Genomic DNA, 20,040 nt, shown 5'->3' on the forward strand with positions numbered 1-20,040 from the left:
ACGATATTTTGTTTTATTATTTCGAGTCTCGTTTTCGCACGAATTAAATCCAAAGCTATTACTACAAGGTACAGTCCCCAATGTCGTCGGCTTGGTTAACTTCGTTCACACTCTGTAAACTTTAAAGTGAACTTTCTTGAAAACGGAATCTTCCAGTTACAAATTCCATTCACGCCAGATCGCTTCCGCCGCGTTTCTACCACCTGTTACAATACGCTCTACGCCACACAAGCGAAATCTATCGTGCTTTCCGGTTGCCTGATTTCATTCATCTTCAACGAGCCTTTCTTTCGATACACGAACTCTGTCGTATTCTTGAGAATTTTTCCCTCAAAGACCGGTTCGATCTAGCCGTTCCTTTTCTCCGAACTATCTAACACTTTTGCCTCGAAACTCGTGTATTAACGTCCGATTTCTCTGTTTAAAAAAAAAATTGGATCGAGCGACACTTTGAAAATTCCGGGGTCGATACCGAAACCTGGTCTAATTCAAGGAACGCTCGAGAGCAAAGGGGAAAAATCGCATGCCGGTCGCACGGTCGATCTGCCAGCCAAACGGTGGTTGCTTGGCGCAAGTTGAACGGTGGTCATAAGGTAGCTCCTCGAGTAGGAGCGCGTACAACGAGCAGCGAGACTCGTAAGGTTGCGGCAAAACGACTTGGTAGGAGTTGCATTTTTATCCGGCCCCGCGTTCTCTGTCGACGTAGCAGATGAAAGCGGTTATGCCGCCGCTTCGTATATTGCCCCCTGTCCTTTTGTCTCCCCGCCAGGCGCGAGCAAACACTCTCTTTCTCCGTATCCACGGTTTTTCCATCTTTTCCCGTTGCTTTTCTCTCTCCGTTCGCTGCGACCTTAAAGCCGACTTCTATTCCTGGTGCCATCCGACTGGGTATACTCGAATAAACTGGCATACGACCAAATGCCGTGATACACCGAGCCTTGCCACGCCGTACATTCTTCTCATCCCCCTAGGAACGTTATGACCCACCCCCTAACGCCTCCACTCCACCCTCAAACGCCGCGCAGTGGACCATTACGTTCCACCGTGTGCCGCTTACGTTATTATTGTATAAATCAGCCGCACGCGGCGCTGAATTTTCTTCTCGTTACGTCCGACGCTGATTTCCTGCAGACCCGAGTGCGCGACCTGCATCGATTTCCCTTCGATGGGCAACTGGATAAAGTCCGATGTCATCAGTTTTTTTATAACGTTAGAAAAACTTGCTGCCGCAGCTTCGTTCCAAATTTTTGGAATAGCATTTACACATAGCGTTACGAAAAAACTACGGAGTCTGGTGAACGTAACGGAGACGTTATATCGATTTAATTACCGATTAATTCATACTTCTTTTGTTCCTATTGAATAATGACCTCGCTGGTACCAGGAGCTAACAGAGTTGCCGTTTTTACCGCGATGGTTCTTTTAATAACGACTGGCTGGCTGAACGGACAGATTAGTATCTGTTCTTGTCACTGCCAGATTATTGATTCGCGTCTCACGTTACGAAATCGACGAGAACACAAGTTTTGATTCCGCTGGCTGGATATTACGATATTATTAAAAATCGCCGGGCTGCGTGCAGAACCATCGCAATTTAGATTCTTCGTCTTTCGATCGTAGCTGCTTTCTCTCTCGATCTCTCCGCGTTCTCCTCTTTCCAATGGTTGCAAACAAATCATTCGGGCTCGACCGTTTATTCTCTCACCTTCTCGCTGGCGCACTCGTGAAACGACCAATGGGAAAATAGTAACTGGATCCAGATCGGAAATGACTGCAGCCCGATAACCGGATATCTAATATCCCACCGTTTGGTCTGTCGAACGTGAAAAATACGATGATCGGATAAGCCTGGTGTCCAGTGAACATATTCGACTGGCAACTAACCGATGCGACGCGACGCCAGCAGCCATTTCCCCCCTTTGGACGATCCTCCCTTCAACGCTTCGACCCTCCGAGGCTTCGCGTCGTCTTCAAGATCGTGGGAAATATTAATCGTGACAACGCCGGCACACCTTTTCCGAGCCTCCTCGGTAGCAGCCGTGCTCCTCGACGTCAAGGGACCCGACGCAAACTTTTGCTCATAACAAGACGAATGGACCTTCGAAAGGGAATGGATAATCAGAGGGAATTATGTAGAGAGCAGTTCAGAGGCACCAGAAAGTTTTTTCGTTCGTACCTCGTACGAAATAGCAGTCGCCAAAGTAGCAAAGTGCATTATTCAGGTGTCGCCGTTCGACGATTAGCTGCTTTTTCGGTAACGAAGCTGTAATATGTACAGAACGTGGTAATTCGATCTCGTTCAGAATTTCTGAAACTCGATGGAATTGGAACGGCGGGGCGAAATTAAGGATTGAATTCTTCGTCAGGCTCGTGGAAGATGCGCCGGATGGGAAGAAAACTCATAAGAATTGATGAACCGAGCTACGGGAACCAAGAAATAGTTCGCGAGTTGAGAAACTCGTGAATTTAACTGAGTAATCAGTAAACTCCCATTACCCGGCCCGTTCTCGGGCCGTGGCCAGAACTGTACCTACGCCACGGAGGGGTACGGTTTGGGGAGGATTAATTATTTAGCCAGGAGCAATAAGATATGTCAAAGGTGGCTCTGACTACGGAACACGGACCCGCCCGACCTTGCTTCGTTCCCGCGTTTTATTAATGGAGCTTGCCAGTGACATAAGAAAATCGCGATTTTATTTCGACAAAGAAAGAAAGGATAATCGCGCCGTATATTAAGTTAGACTGACGTTTAAATTACTCGGCGAGTTGTTGCTACGATAAAAATATCTCGCAGCTTTCCGTGAGTCGGCGCTAATAAAATTAAATCCGTGCGTAACTATCAAGCCGTTTAACCCTCTGGTCCTTAATAAATAAAATTAGTCGAGCACGCGGCACGCGAAAATTTCAAAACTTTCCGCTTCCTTTCATTCGTTCCTTTCTTCCGATTCCCTGTCTGAACGATAGAGGCTTTCACGCGCCGCTCCATTAAATTCCAGCTTTATCCTTCTTGCTACTTTTCTTTATCCCCGTTTTTCCCTACGTCCGAACTTTCTTTTAACAATCTCTATCCCTTATCCTTGGCCATAGGGTAACGACGTCGTAACACGTTACTATGTTATGTATTACGTCGCTCGTAACACGGGCGCGAAGTAGCGTAGGTGGGAAGGAAATAAGTCGTAACAGAGCACTGATTTACGAGCCGCGAGTGTGCATTCCTACGGGCGGCTCCAGTTTTAAGGGGAAGACCGCATTTGTAGTCGGACGTATCGAACTAACGGGCTAAATGACGCCGTCGCTGACAAATGGTCGTCATTAAGTGGCAGCAACTTTTTTATGCGTCCGCCGCCGCGGCGGAATATATTTGCAGTTATCGGACGATCGATGCGATATCCATTTTTCATCCTGACACTGATATAGCGATTTCATTAACGGAGCAAGTACAAATCTAGAATAATTTAAAGAGCCAGCGAATTAAAATTTCAATAATCTTCGGAAGATCGCGTGAAACGACGAGTCTGATTTACAATTTACCTTTGTGTTAACAAAAGAAATAATATTCGTACAACGTCCGTTTGTTTCATGCATGAAAATATGATTTCATGATATTAAATTCCAACAGGAGAAAACGTGAATATGCTGTTAAAACAAGAGGTGCAACTGGTTTTAATGAAATTCGCGTTATACGAGTCAATATTAATTTCCGTAAGCACTGCATAAAATGTACGTAAATTATACGTATTTCTAGGTGCTCGACGTTCCATCAGAATTTCAGTGTTGAATATTCCTCATGGTCTTGTTGCAGGTGTCATGGATGAGAAGCAAGGACCTTCATATACTCACGTCAGGAAGCACCCTGTTCAGCTCGGACGCGAGGTTCGGACCTCAGCACACGCCGGGTAGCGACGCGTGGACGCTCAGGCTGGACAATACGAGGAAGACGGACTCCGGCAAGTACGAATGCCAGGTGAACACCGAGCCTAAAATGATGTACGCTGTTCAACTGTCCGTGCGAGGTAATTGCGCTCCCTCTTGGTTCCCCCGGTCCTCACCCCACTTTATTTAAATCCGCCCGCTAAATTGAATTGTCCTTAAGCTGGTCTTCGTTTAATAACTTCACCGACTACCATTTCTCCGTTGAATATTTTCCCGCTACTCGCGGAACGATTTTTAATTATATGCTAATGCTCGGGAGGATGAATTTAATGAACGAAGTTCGGCAGAGGAACGAATAGCCGAATTCATTGTGTATCTTATTGCTCGCTCGTAACGTGTACCCGCAATTCGTTATTGTGTATCACGCTCTGACGATTAACCGTTTTCTCTGTTCCAATGTTTCTTCTAGATCCTGACAAACCGGAAGGTTACGACGAGCCACATTCTCAGCAGACTCGAATAAGTAAGTGAGCACCGTGAAAACGAGGGTTTATTTTCGTCCGATGGTATATTCGCGCAAGCGACCTATTCCGTTTTCCGCTTCGCCATTGTGTTGGGGAGATTTTAATAGACGCGGGCATAAACTTTAAGATTCTCGTCGTCTAACTTAGCACGGGCGCCTGCTAAATTAAATTTAAGTCTGCCAGCGTCTATTCTCCACTACCGGTGTAATATAATGCCCGCGCTTCGAGGTACACTGCGATCTGACCAATACGTAGCTACGGTCGATCCAATATTTTTCATACGACTCGGCTGGACACGATTAAAAAATATTTTCAATCAAAATCTATCCACCGTCCCTCGACTATCCACGTCCACCAGCCCCTGCGCGATGGCTGACGTTCTGCGGCATTTTATTGCATATTTCCCTGATGCACATTGACACCGCGCAGATGTACACACGTCAGCGGTGCAATCAAAACTTCATTGGAAGTTTTTCCATGCCAGTTACTCGTAAAAATTAATCTCCATCCTCCATCGTCGAAAACTCAGAACAAGTTTCTCTCTCGCTATCATGCACAATTACGTTTGCTCGATGATCAAATTTGAAATTTTATTCGCGGCAAGCTCCTCGCTTCTTTCCATACAAAGTTGCGAATCAAGTGAATCTATCCACTCTCCGGAGGAATGTACATACAATTTTCAGCGGCTCGCCTGATCCATATTTTACTCAAAATGCTTGTTGCATATTCTTCGTTTGTTTTTAGAAGCGATTCCAACTTTCTTGGGAACCTAATTACGTATTCTATCTCGGTTAGATCCCGTTGAGGAGAGACCGCACCTCTGATTCACGTCGGGTTTAAATCGTTTTTTCTGGATTTTATTCCTATTAAAGTTGCGGGAGAACTTTCGGAAGCGATGCAGGCACACGCGCGTGTTTCGCATTAGCACTGCGCGGCCGCTAACTTTTAAACGTGTAAATTAGTAAATATCTCAGTTGTTCTACGTAATAGCCGAGCGGGAAAATCAGCGTGAATATATAGCAAAACTTTGTTGTTACCGCGTACATATTTTATGCTCGTTGTTACGATTTTCTAGTCTGGAATGCTCAGGCGCCTTTTGTTGTTGTTAAATTGCTGGTGACGTTCGAGAGTGCAGATTTGAAATTCTATGGTAATTGTATAAGTACTGTTTGCCTCGTGTCACTCGACCAATTTTCGATACGTCGATCATTCTATCCGTAACTGTGAGAGATATTAATAGAGCTTGATGTATCTGCTCGATGCCGAGAGGGACGTCGTGACACCTTTATACACCGTTGGCCCGTTAAAAAATCACCCGACAGCCGCTTTTTATTTCTGCACCGGATCCAGTCGACATCAATCACTTAAGGATAAGTGCGCTTCTTCGCTGGCTTTGACGGCCGGGATCCGTCGTCGATTCTTTTTGCACCGTCCTCTCCTAGCTAGACGCTTCATAATTCTTTCCAAGTTCCATCATTTCATCCGGGTTGGGCGCGGCGACGTGAGATTTCTGGATCTTTTTCTTTATTGCATCCAACTTCTCCCACCGGCTGATATTCATCCTCCCCTCGCGCCGCACGCCGCGTCGTCCCGAATCGCGAAATTGCTATCGACTTTGAATCGATGGTTAAATTCAAGAGCGGCGTAAAAACAAGCGTCGCGAGAAGAGGAGCTTGAAATTGAAATATCCTCCGGGAAACCGATCGACCCGCTTTAAAAATTGCACGGTAAGTATTATATACGAGATAAGGAAAACAATAACGAGCTGCGCGCGGTTGGAACGCGAAATCGATGGATGTACCTACTCCGGTGATAAATCGGGAACGCTCTTTCGCTCGGAGCGGGATTAAAAGTACACACGCGAGGGGGATGAAATGTAATTCAGCAACTTGGCTAGGAAAATACATCGATGGAGGATCTCTTGCAGTAGATATCGAAGAAAAGAATACAGAGGACAAGATTCACTAGGAATTCCAAAACAGATTTGCCAAGGCTATCATTGTTAACGTGATAAATATTTACTGCAAGCAGTTTCATCGAATAATCGAAGCTCTATTTTTTAAGACACCATCTTAAGGAAGCTTGCTTTTTTTCTAAAACTGTTATAGTAATGAAAGATCGCGGTCCGATGGAAAGTAAGCAAAGAGTCTGTGGCAGTTATCATCGAAGGTGCCGCGAGATCGAAGCGCGGAGAGAGGAAGAACCGCGGCATGGAGGAAAAACAGGCTGGCGTGTACAGTAATAACGGCATAACGTAATATTTCGCCGAGGAGAAATGCAGTTCCCTAGGGATTAATTCAAGTCTAATAGGATTATCTTTAATCCCGGTAGTCGTGGAAAACCTCCTCGGGTCCTCCGGGATCTTTTTCCTCGACGCCTGGCGTGACCATAACCGGCGCTTCTACGGCCCCGGCAGAGAACGTAGCGTTAAATGAGTCTCAACTATCGGCCCGTCCTCTCCTCTCCCGCTGTGAATAATATATGCTTGTCCGGACATTATCGTGCACCATGGGAGGCTCTCACGAGACACGCGCCACCTCTCCCATTGTTTTTCCCTTTCGCCCTGTAATGAATTATTAGGCCAACTCGCGAGCACGAGACAGCTCTCTTGTTTGTTCACACTTCAAACTCCAATTTCCGGTCTGAGGATCCAGCTACCTGCAACAACCAGCCTCTCTCTTTCTTTTCCGCTATCCTCCTTTCTATCGCGTTCTTCTTTCGCAGCCTTCTTCTCTGCAGCTCGCCTGCCTGCAGAGTTCCCAGAAAATAGGTCGCGTTTTAATACAGCGCGACTTACTAAGTCTCGACACGCGGTAAGTGAATCGTAATTGTGATCTCTCCACTGCGCGCCATCCTCCAGTCATCAAAGGGATTTCCAGGTTACTCTCGGATTAACGGACTCTCAAATTTTTTGTTTTTAAGAGTCGCCTGTGATTAAAGAGTTTCCAAGATTGATTTTTGTCGAGGTTGCATGATGTTTGATGTGAAAGCACAGAAAATTGGGACAGATAACGGGTACAGCCTCGCGGGAGGGAAGCACGTCGTTCCTCGAGTGTGGGACGCATGTTAAACGGCCACTTGGACCGAGTCTTTGAATTAAAACGTGCAGACCCTGACAGCACGCCCCGTACGGAAACCGCGTTACGTCGCGCCATTCTTTTTCGCTGCTTCACCGTGGAAACGCTTTACTTTGTGAAGATTTAAACGCCGTCGTTGTCCCGTGTTGTGCGCACGACTCAAGAGCCCGACGCGACACTAACCCTCGCAATGCGCATTAATTAAAATTATTACTTGACGCTGAATGAGCGATCCTTAACGTTAGGTCATCGTAAAAGTTTTCTCAATTTCAAGCCACTTCTGAAAGACCATTAAACACACATTTATCCAGTATAATTTTCGTTTTCGTCAGACAGTCGTTAAGACAGGCATATTAAACGGAAAACAGCTTTCAAAATGATTGACATCATGTTACTACATTGATCAATCACAGATTACTTTTACTCGATACATCAATAGCTGTCAATTAGGAAGTTTGGTAAAGTTCTAATGAACGATCGATTACTCTCTGCAGGCTTCACGAGTCTATTCTATTCACGATATATATTCACGAGTATTGTCTTCATCAATGAGTGATAATTAATTCGTCTGAGGAGTTTCTCGACGAGCTGAAACGAAAAGTGATAAGAAGTATTTTTCTACTTCCGGCCGGTCGCACAGTTTCGTAAATCCTGACTTCGTCGTGTTGCACAGTTTTTAATGAATCTACTTTTTCAAGCAGCAAAGCATAAAACACGCTCCGCTCTTTTTGCCGAGTTCCCTTCTCCGTGTAATTACTTTTTCTTGAATCTCTATAACTTATTTAACATTGTTTTAAGTACGTCGCGAATGTTACATTTAAAAAGACGTTATTCAAATGTACCGAACCAGCTGTAGATAGCAGAATTATCGAAAACCATTTAACGAGCATATTCATATGTTTCGTTTAGTACCCTCCGACGTAAAAATAAATTATACTTATTGCACCAGTGCGAAATATTCGGTATGCAATGGCGAAGCTTAGAGATTAAATAAATAACTTCGAGGCGGTTCATAAATTTTTATAGAAAAATGCCTATACTAATTTTATATCTGTCCTAACATGGCTTACAGGTTACGAAAGCACGGCGCCGGTGGCGTCCATAATGGGTCCTCGGGAGCAAAGGGTGGCCTCGGGGTCGACGATCACCTTAAGGTGCGTCATATTGTCCCCGTATCAGACGCGACCCATCAGGGGCGTGCAATGGCTCCGGGATAACAAACTCCTAACATTCCAGGTAACGCAGAGCAGGGCGTCTTCTCCGCAAGGATTGTAATGAAATTTTTTTTACATGTCGGCGCGTAGCGTCCTCGTGGAGTAGGGAATCCCATTCCGATTGAAAGAAATACGATCGTAAATCATCGCGGTGACAACCAGCGCGACTTGTACACAATCCCAATCCCCTTCCGTTTAATCTATAACATTTCTGTTTACGCACCGACGTTCGCGTGTTCCGTTCGAGTATTTCCCCTTTCTATGACGTTCTCTACATTCTTTGCTTAAAACTTTTAGCACGTTGGGATGCGGAGATTAAAATAATTACGGGCGACATTTCATTGATTCTGCGTCGAACGAAAAATATTCGGGCGATTGAAATTGTTCGTGGATTTATTAAAAAATTAGAGCCCGAGAACGGAAGATTTATTTTGTAGGTGTCTACAGCGGCAATATTTCTCGATTGTTGTTTGATGTTTACACGGTAAACAATTGCGTGCATCGATTGGAGTATAATGTGTGTCCATCAAATAAAATAGTATTAATTGTAAGCACATATGTACCGAATAATTCGTGAATTCGTTGGCGAATTTATTTGTTTTTCCGTTTGACGCAGAGATGGCGAGGAAAAAAGAAGAAATCGCGTCGCGTTGAATCGTGTGTAACGTTCGCCTGCCCGTTGTAGACCGAATTTCACGTTGAATTCACTGTGTTTGTATTGCTTACAGGCTGCGCGAGGGGGAATAAATGTGGAGACTGAAAGGGGCGCGGCACGAACGGTCTCCGAATTGACTCTGGCGACGGTCACGCTGAACGACGTTGGAAAATATTCGTGCAGACCGTCCGAGGGACGAACCGACACTATAATGTTGATCGTCGAGCCAGGTTAGTGTTCGAGATTCCTCTTAAAAGCTTCGTATTTTACGTTGAACTCCGCGCAACCGACTTCCCGCCTCTCCCTCTGGGTTGCTCTCCAACTTTCTGTCTCGCTCATTCAAATTCTCCACCTTTCTACTTTTATTTTCGATACACGATGGAGAAATACTTTTACGCTCGATAGAATATAAAATCGATTTAACAGTCCGAGCTCTATCTCGCTACGCCGCACGTGCGGCGTCGCGCTGCACCGACTAGCGACCGTAGAAAAGTACGGACAAAGTATCGTACAAACGTCTTCGCGTAATGGCGACCGTTCAGTGCAAATTGCCGCCATAAAAGCTAGCCCTAAATCGCCGTTCCACCGCGATCAAACCGCAGAACAAGAGCCTCCCTTCGGCGAAGCTCATCGGGTGGAGCATTACGAGCCACGGGCGCGGACATTTATATTCGATTCACCGTAACGTCTTCGTGCATGCCAGCCCGCAATCCGGTAGTTAGAATAGGAATAAAAGAAACGAAACAACGAATAACGAACGGGAAAGGATGAGAACGGAGAACGGGCTAGGTGCACCCATGATCTAAAGTCGCGCCTTAGGATTACTCGAAACACTTTAAAGTTTTAAGGAGGCGGCGGTATTTCACGCCGGGACTATTTGTCTAGCTCAGCTCCCTCGGTTCGCCGCGGACGTCGTTACGGGCCGTGAGAAGGAGGGAAAATCCCGGGGAAAACGGGCGTGCATGTGTCCAACCGGTGAGAAATAGAGAAAGAACGGGTGGAGATGCTAGGTGCGGGGTGAAAGAAGATAGAGGGTGGATAGATTCGGTGAAAAGGAGGGCCCGAGAAGTGGCGTAAGCACGGTTGCATGCAGAATTCACAGGCGGTAGTCTCTATTATCGTGAATTTTCCTTCGGAAGTTATTGCAAGGAAGCGGCGGGCCGCGCGACGTCGCATTTTTCCCGGGCGACCGACGCCCACCGCGTCCATGTACGCGTATACATACGTACGTACCTCGCGGAGCTATTCCTCTTCTCCCTTGTTCCGTCTACGGTGCTACGAAACGCGCCGCGCCGCACCGTAAATCAGAACTTCGCCGACTCGTTTCGTAGTTTCACAGATTGCGAATTTACGCGGTTTATAGGCGACGCTCCAACGAGCGATTCAGATTCCTCTTCGGAGATTTTCTTGCTCAGAGAAACCGCGAGGTACGCCGGCTGCGTTGTGAATTTCCCTGAAATCATCGACGATCATTCCATTAACACCATTTCATAATATTCCGACAAATTCCAAAGTGCAGCTCAATTCTCCTTTAAATTTTATCTGCAATTGCGGCTGAAAGACGGATTAATTTTTCGAAACAGGAAATATTTGTAGATATATCATAGCTGCATGAAATATGAATGTGAATCGAGCAACATTTTGAGCTTTGGCTATAATCGATATTGCAGAGATATCGATCGCGCTGATAAATCAGAGTTTCGGCTCTCACCGCATGGCACTACAAATTGCGAATTTACGCGAGTTTATGGCTACGGTCGAGTAGCTGCTTTCGAAAAGAGTTACCGTTCGACCGGAATTAAACGCGACCGTCACGGTGTTTCGACGTCACGATGATTTTTACGAGCTTATGCCGACGTAAATATCCTCATAAATATCGTCATAAATATCGCATGAATTGTGGCTCCCGGTGAAACATCGAAATCGAGCGTCCGTGCAATTGTAATCAACCAATACGCATTAGTAACGCTTTGGTTAAAATGATTACAAATGCTGATTAATAACAAGGTGGCCAAATTTTCGAAATTATAAAATCATTTCATAAAAGCAATCACTGCAATTATTAAAGCAACACTTTCTCATTTCTTTTTAAATATTCGCCTAAAAAAAGATGTACATCTGGTCGCGTCATATAGCGCGTTTAATAAAACTGTATTAATGTGTATGCTTACCTCTAAAAAGATTGGTCGAACTCATTTTATTTCTCACAGTTTCACTTTGACTGCACGAAATTGTGCCACAAAATGAAACTAAAACACTTTTTCTCATAATACATTCAGTCGCGTTCATGAATGTAAAAAATTAACCGAAATTACCGAGAGTCGACGCAGTCAGTCACGAAGTGTAAAAGCTGTCTTAAATAACGACCGCGGTTGGCTTCGTTTTATTAATTGATCCGCAGCAACAAAATCGGCGCAGGGTGATTAATTAATCTGGGGACGTCCGTAAGGGGCACAGGGAGAAAAATGACCCTCCACTGGGTTTCTGACGAACGTCGATCGACGAAAGCGATCCGCGCTAATTTTTCACGCCAGGCCGAATGACCTTTCCGAATCGGATCCGATGAAATCACGCGAATATTTGCAATGAAATAGTGCGCGACGGCTTATCGCGGTTCCTCCAGCGGACGGGGGAAACGGTAGGTATTTCCATTAGTAGTTGAAATACGCCGGGAATTAGCGTCGTCCGAACTTGCATCGATACAAGCGCAAGCAAGAAACATCATTTGGCTGATTCGTCGAATGCAGTGCAAGATTTAACGACTTTTCTGAAAGCGAACTGGCAAAAACCAGTCGAGTACAGTGCCAGTCGTGCCGCGGGCTTGAAGTCCAGCTTTTTGCCAGAAGATCGGCTTTCTGTCTGAGCTAATTCTTATGCGATCGTAAATAACGTCGCGCATATATCAAAACTTACACAGCGCGACTTCCCAACCCGGAGTCCTGGCAATCGTCGCCAACGTTTCTATGCGTCGCAACAATCCTGCTTATCCCCGCTCTTTCCTCTCGTACTCTCTTTCCCCCGTTCGTCGAGCTACTTCCTTTCTCCATCTCTTCCTCCGTCACTACGACCGTTCCCGGTCTCATCCGCAGTCATAGTCGAGTTAGACTCCCTCGTTCGGTGATAGCAACTGCCAGAAGCACTTCCACCGTCCAGATTAAAGATACAATTCCGCGGTTCTATTAATTAAGAAAGTTAATTACGCTGGGATTCAATTTTCCTAATTGCACCACATCACGTTCTCGGTCCCCTCTTCTTACCCAACTTCTAGTCTCGATATCCTCATGCCACCGTCTCGCTTTGAGGGTACTCCGAATCCGTCGTCCAAAAAGTTTTTACCTAACCCTTTTCCTCCTTCGACATTTCGCCCCGCCAACCTCTCCCTTGATCTTCTTTCTCGTCGTTATCTTGCATCGGATCTCCCTTTCTTCATCCCCGAACATTCACCCTCGGACTAATCTTTTCTTTCCTCACGTTTTTCGAGGATCTTCGATGTTCAACCAGCGACGAAGTTCTGCGCTTCTCGAGCTAATCTTTTGGAATCCGTTCCGTTCCCAAGCGAAGTCGTCGTCTTTGAAGTTGTCCCGCTACGAGAGATTTTAATATTTGGCTCGTATTCAGCGGCAGCTATTAAGGACGGCTGATGGGCTTTTAGCGCTGTTGTGTCCGGATTACGAGTTGAACTGTTTGCCGAGGAAAAATTTGGCTAACTACTAGCTGCAGCCTCTAATAGCACTGACCATAAAAGGTTTAACGACAATCTCATATACGGATAAGAATTTCCTTTTTGCGTCACTTCCTTTCCATTCCATTTGGCTATTAGCAAGAATGTTCATAGCGAATTCCCGAATCTTAAGGAGCTAGGATGGTCAAGTGACTTTCTTAACATTTGTCAGTAAAATTTTTACGTTTTTTTTTACGGAGGATAAAATTTTTGGTCGTCAAGTACCTCTTTGGAAACAGGAAAGTTAAATCTGGCGTGCTCTAATCTTGATTTCACTCAAAGCAATCTTTTTTCGATACAAAACTACTTATAAACGAACGTATTGTAACTATGATTTTTCATCCATTTTATGGCACTCATATTAATAAATATTAGTATATTCTGATTTAATCATGACCAGGCCACATTTCATTTTCGTCTGTCTAAAGAGGTACGTGACGTTCCAATACGAAATTCTCACTCCAGGACGAAAACTGTAGTCTCGTAAATCCATACTTTTGGCTGACTTTGAAAATAACATTGACATTCTGTCTTATCGTGTCGTTATCAAAGTCTACTTATTTTCGATGGTTATTGGAGATATGATATTGATCTTGTAATCATCATCTTTGACCCGAATAGGACTCGCAGTTCAGAATGGTTTAAGGGCAATTGCGGTGCGCCTTGCGAATCGGCCTTTAAGAGCGCCGGTGATCTGGTTCATCGCGTTTGGCGGACGGTCTTATTGGGTCACTGCTAGTGATAATGGATCGTATAAATCAGCCATAAGAGGCCTGCTAAGCTAGCCCACTAAGCTTACCAATGAACGGTAGATCACCAGACGCTGCTATCAGACGCTACGAATTAAATATAGTATGCAGTGATTAAAGAAAATTATTAGGGACAGCCAGAGCAATTTGTGGCGTCCAACGATCCCCGAAGAGAGGGAGATTTTTCGCCCCAAATCGCACAACACATTACGCCGCTAATTGATCCACAGTCGTCCTTAAGCATTGTTTTCTCGATTGCACAGAACTTCGAGATTTACACTCTAGAGACTGATAAAATATTCCAAGAAAAATATTTTTTTTTTAATAATCTGCTTGTAAGAACAAACTAGGAAGTAAGCTGGTTTCAATGCCAAAAGTAATCTTTTCTTTCCTGAAACGCATATGGGCGAGAGACTGTTTGAATGAAGTATGTTAAAGTTACTTCCAGACTCGCTCTGGTACTATTCTTTTAAAGAACAATTACAGCCGAGTTCTAACAGATATAATAACGTCGCCAACTTTCTCTTCCTTTGTGGAATTACGTTTTTCGCAATTATTACAGTTTGCCGGAGGTCTATAACGTCGGAGCAAGGCAAGGGCGCTTGGGACGAGAGCCGATTGTCGGCTCAACTTTTAGTACGACAGAATCGATTCGTTAATGCGAAAGTCTGCCTGTTGTCGCGGAGCAGTAGACGGGTTAGTTCGCGTTATACGACTACCGTGCAGTCGTGAATGATCTACAAGCTCGAAAAGTTGCGCAAGTGACACTCCAGTTCCTCCTGAAGGAACTCCTGCAAATTGTCCCGTATCCTGCACGTTTTAGAAGTCGAACCTTCTTTGAGTACTACTCGTCGTACTTTAGACATGATACGGGAATCATTAGACCGGCCGATACTTGAACTTCGGCGAATACTTTGCCCGCCAAATGTTCGCAAACGCACGGCTTGCAGTTCTATTCGAATTCCGCGCATCTCGTTGGAATATTATTTTCCTTTCTACTTATCGCTCTATTAATCTAATTATCTGAAGTACGAAACTTACCAAGACCTGAACGAGAAAATTTTGACTGCTTGTCGCGGCAGGTGTGGCGGAAAATTTTTAATAACACAGAGAGACAAAAAGCAAGCCGGGTAAGAATGAATTTTCTGGCTTCAATTCCGCCAGTTATTTCAGGCCGGAAATTTAATAATATCGTAGGAAGTCGAGTTTAAAGGCGAGGAACAGGGACAAAGAGGAGTAGAAGGGACAGGGGAAGAAATCTGGGAGTCATGTAAGTGATAGCTCGAACAGTCGTCCAGTATTAAACTCCTAAGGGAGTTCAGCTTTGCGTATGCGCATATATTTAACAAATGAAATTAGCATCGTTCATCATTTTTCTTTATCTCTTAGGATAAATAAAAAATGCACATATCCCTTTTATAGTCAAAAATCATATAGGGAGTAAATTAGTTCGGTACGAATTTAAACAATTTTCATATAGTTTCACGTGACCGATCAAAATCTCCCAAGGGAATTAACATGATTTCCAAGCTCGCCTCATGAGCCTGAATAAAAGCACAAGTACGGTCGGGGGATTTCAATGACAAATATTCGATGCCCGTTCACGGCTATCATCGATTAATGCCAGGCAACGCCGACCGAAAATCCATCGATAGCTTGGTACTCTAATTAAACGCTCAATTGACCGTGCTCTATCCGGGCAGCCAATTAACTACCCTTGATACCCATCCTCGACAAAGGACGAGAGCGGATCGTACGCTGATCGTTCAGAATCCGTCGTGATCTTCCGGCCACGAGAAGCCAAGTACGTACAGGCTCCTCGAATACCGTCGAAACTGTATCAACCGCAAGCTATGGCTTTAGTACCTCCGATGTCCCTTCGACCGTAAACTAAATCGCATTGACAAAGATTTACACCACCACTTGTGAATCCCTTTCCCTGTTTGTACCACAAGATGTCATTCATTTCCTGTACGCTTTTAAATATTAATTCTGCAATCAGCTAATGAAACGAAATATTTTCATTTTTTCTCAAAATTAGTAGTACACCGTTTCATGTATTTTGTGTAGAGATTCTACAATTTTTTGAACTTCACAATTCTTATACAATTTTTACATAAGATGATTATGAACGAAGGTTGAATTGTTTGATGTCTCTGAGACTAATTAACCCTTGACTATAGTCACCCGGCACAAAATTTCGTATGTAAACTGGACTTGTAGTTTCGGTCTTCCTTGGTTTATTATCATATATAAATACATTGCTATGAATAAAAATTATTTTGCTTCCAAAAGTAGTGTTACAATGGCTTGAGACGAAAGACTTGACCCCGAACGCTGACGACCGTCCGTACGCGCAATGTGTACACTTTTGGCGGGCTCCCCGTTTCACGGGAAGCACTCCGCGGATCGCTGAAGCGAAAGGGTTAAGGCTCATTATGAGGTAGCATTTCCATATTGACCGACGCAGCTGTCTAATGATGTTAATTGCTTGCGGTTGTTTAACATTAATTAGATCCGTATTATATATATTAACGAGTAAAAGGATTAGTTAAATTTTCGGAATCAATGCCGATAACACAGAATTATTTATAATTCTAGAAAATGATCGTCATTTCTCCGTGTGTAATTAGAAGCCTGAGCGTAGTCAAATAAATGTTGCAAAATGAATTGTTTTAAAGATTTCCCATGCATTTAATTCTTAAAAATCTTTTTTTCCTTTGGCCAGAAGTGTAATATCAAATAAAGCGGACTTGATATTTATACTGCAAATAATTTTGTCGATTTATATTCGAATTGAAAAGTTTCATTGCTCGCCGTTCGCCGAAGAAAGGAATAAGTTCAGAACGGGAAGGATCATTCGCGCGGTGATTTAATATCACGGCGTTAAGCCGCGAAGAAACTTCCACGCGTGTGAATTTCGACACGCTTATGAAATAGGTTTTGGCAAGCGTCAAGCGCCGTACACTTGTAAGCGCAGCTGAGCACGCGTGCACGTGTCCAATGCCGTATGCTCGCGGCGCACTCTTTATATTCGCGTGCCAAGCGTGTAAAATCTTTATTGCGCGCAATATCCATTCAAATTTCTCACCCTCACAGGGTCCGATGTCTTGTTCAACCAGATATTCATTTCTTGAATTGAAAATTACAAAAAGTGTGAATCTCGAAAGTATGGCATCGTACTTTAGACGGGATTTAAACGTTCGCTATATTATTTATATCATATATTGTTCAGCTAGTAACAATGAATCTGAGTCAGCTCCGGCTTGTGTTAATTTCCTCTAGTGGGACGAAATTCAAAACGAGTGACAAGTCTGTAGCTGGTATTCAGAATCGTTGCTTATTCTTAAGATTTTCGTTTTAAGCTCTTGCTATCCTTGTCTATCATATTTCCAGTCCCTGTTGTGTACAGGAAGCAGGGATTTAAGCAAATGCTTAAGGCGATCTTAAAAATAAGTAACGACTCTGAATACCAGCCACAGACTTGTCACTCGTTTTGAATTTCGTCCCACTAGGGGAAATTAACACAAGCCCGAGCTGGCTGAGATTTATTGTTACTAGCTATATAGAAAAGAGAGATGAGAACTCTTCTTATTCGAATCCAATAAAACAATCTATTTAAAATTTAAACTGAGTTAGATGGTTTGGTATATTTGGTAGTACGTATACAGTATCAATTATTTGAGAGTAATTGTACGTTATTTCCTTGACCGAGGGCGAAAGGCGTCCAAGTGGTAGCTAAATCGCGCGGTAATTAATGAAGAACCTTAGCTAGGAACCGGTGACGCAGAAAAAACCAATAATCCGCTAGTCCCCGTGAGACATTAATTTACGAGTGACTGAAATCATTACTCTTTCGCGGTCGGCCACCGCCGTCGATATCTTTCCCGCCTTTCTCTATCCTATTCCTCTGATTGCAAAATCGGTGAAAAACAGAAAGAGATATCGTCGTTAATGATAAATCTATGATTGTTCCGTGTTTCGGCAAACAATACCCAGGCGAAACTGAGAAAGAGTGTTTTATTTCTGTTTCAGGAGAACGTACGGAAGCCATGCAACGTGACGCCGGATACGTCTCTTCCGGATGTGACGTCAGCCACTGGGCCGGGTTTCTACTTCCGTTCTTGTGGTTTCTAATACTCGCACGAAACAGCCAAACTTTCCTGCAATAGCGCACAACCCGACAGTATTTCACGCGCGCCTTTGTCTCTCTCTCTCTCTCCCTCTCTCTGGTTCTCTATTTATCTTTCTCATTTTGTCTCTCTTTCTCTGCCTATATTTCCCCTGTTCTGCCGACGGGGGCGAAAGTACCTAGAAATTCGACCAACGGCGACTAGATCGTAAGCTAGATATGTAGGAATTATTGAAAGAGGGTAACGAAGCGCCACACGACGAATCGGAACCCCAACGCTTTCATTTGAATTTCAAGCAAACACTGGAACGCGAAGAGTTCGTTGCTCGTCGAGTTCGAAATTTATACACTTTTTCGTGCTGTAAAAAAGAAGAAACGTTCGAACACTTTTTCTGTAAAACTACACGATAGATTTTACAAGAGAGTTTCCAGCGAGTGAAATGAATTGCTTAGTTAAACAAAGAACGGGAGTTATTAAAAGGCTAAAAATACCGTATAACTGAAATATGGGCTTCAATAAAACGAAGCGTGCTTCACGAAACACTTGCAAACTAAAGTGAACAGTAAAATAGCAAATGTTTGAACACGAAGAACGAACAAAGTATGACGTACGGTGATTTCTTTAGGGATTATTAACAAGAATCGAGCTTACAAGGCAATTTGAGGGTAATTCATCGGAAAAGTGGCAGAAACGAGAGTCACTGCAGTTGCAGAGTCTGGTAAATTTATTTTTTACGTAAATAATTCAGTGAGCGGACCGCATCGACGAAGGCGCGCAAAAAGACGTGCAGGCGCCGCCGTTCCGATTCGCGACGCTTCTTTGATCGTCCCTCTTCAAGTCAATGGGATTAAAGTGGCCGAGTAACATCAAAGGATGTGCAAGTAATTTGATATCCCGTATCTTAGATCCGATGCTTCTCTGACGCCGAGGAACAGCATTAATGAAATTTTCTTCCTTCTTATTCATAACTTCAGTTTAGAAAGCACCGAACCGAACGGCTGTCCACGATAACTTCTTAGGCGAACGTCGCGTGATTGTAAATAATATTACAATTCGCCGTTATCCTCGTTAGCTTTAGTTATATGTATTTATAAGCGTTTAAAACGGATCGATACCGAACCACGCACAACTAGCGCCACGATTAAGATATTTATTGTCACGGTAATTTAAGCGAAACCGACGTTTATCAGTAATTTTCTTTATAGACAAAAAGATGAAATTATAATAGTAATATCAGTTTTTTATTCGACATTAATGTACTATAAATTACTTCGATGCAGTTTGAAAAATCTGTAGAAAACAGGAGATATGAAGTATGAAAAAAAGCGTGCGGATAAATTTTTTTTATAGGAAATAATAATTCAAACTGGACTCGTTTCCATTATAAATGCCTGAATTTTAATCAAACGAAAATCACGACGAATTTATCTGTATATTTAGATTTAGTGGGGCACGAAAATATTTAATTGTACCTATAGAATTTCGAATACACGCCCGAATACACATGAATATATTTCTAAATAATAAAACCATTCGAACGGTATCATGAGTTCGGCTTTCATTTTAACGCCATTCTTGAAACGAACATGCTGAATTGAAATGAATTTCAATCGGGGCAGGAAGGGACGGGGGCAAGAGATAGAAAGGACGATCTTTGAAGCGAAATCCAGGAAATCAGTAAGTCCGTGACCCAAAACGAAGGGAGTGACTCTCTCCGTGGCGTGGTTCGAATCCACGCCGCGCCGCCGCCGCGCTGTTCGAAGCTTGAAAAATCGTTTCACGGTTCGCGGGTTTTCAACGTACCCGAATACTTTGATGCGTTATGAATTACAAATAACCTGGGAGCCGCTGGTTCGCGAAAGCGCAAACGCCGGGGTGACGAACAGATTAAATATTTGATCGTCCCGGTAAATTGCGCTCCCGTTTACGAGAACGTGCCATGTGTGCATGTGTATGTATGTGGACGCCCGGCGAACGAATGAGTTACCCACCCTCTGCTTTTTATCCCGGACGTAACCCCTTGATACGTGCGTGTCGACCCGTTACGTAACCTTGTGTGGCCTGGTTTTACACTCCGTCTCACCCCTTTCACAC

General features: G+C 43.9%; 1 protein-coding gene across 3 annotated transcripts in view; it reads left to right on the forward strand.

Annotated features, from left to right (window-relative positions):
• The window catches only part of LOC108633072 (lachesin), an 83,338-nt gene extending 63,849 nt beyond the window's left edge, over window positions 1–19,489 (forward strand). For 2 of the 3 annotated variants that reach the window (XM_026810884.1, XM_026810885.1), the window contains exons 4-8: window positions 3,803–4,013; window positions 4,343–4,396; window positions 8,538–8,710; window positions 9,417–9,573; window positions 17,849–19,489. In XM_026810884.1, the coding sequence (XP_026666685.1) occupies window positions 3,803–4,013; window positions 4,343–4,396; window positions 8,538–8,710; window positions 9,417–9,573; window positions 17,849–17,985 (732 nt within the window). In that variant the 3' untranslated portion in view covers window positions 17,986–19,489. The remainder of the gene's footprint in view (window positions 1–3,802; window positions 4,014–4,342; window positions 4,397–8,537; window positions 8,711–9,416; window positions 9,574–17,848) is intronic. The other variant, XM_018038052.2, reaches the window with a different exon arrangement.
• The last annotated feature ends 551 nt before the right edge of the window (window positions 19,490–20,040 follow it).

Source organism: Ceratina calcarata, unplaced genomic scaffold, assembly GCF_001652005.2.
Source record: "Ceratina calcarata isolate Rehan_Ccalc_2016 unplaced genomic scaffold, ASM165200v1 scaffold180.2, whole genome shotgun sequence".
In the NCBI taxonomy this organism is placed as follows: domain Eukaryota; kingdom Metazoa; phylum Arthropoda; class Insecta; order Hymenoptera; family Apidae; genus Ceratina; species Ceratina calcarata.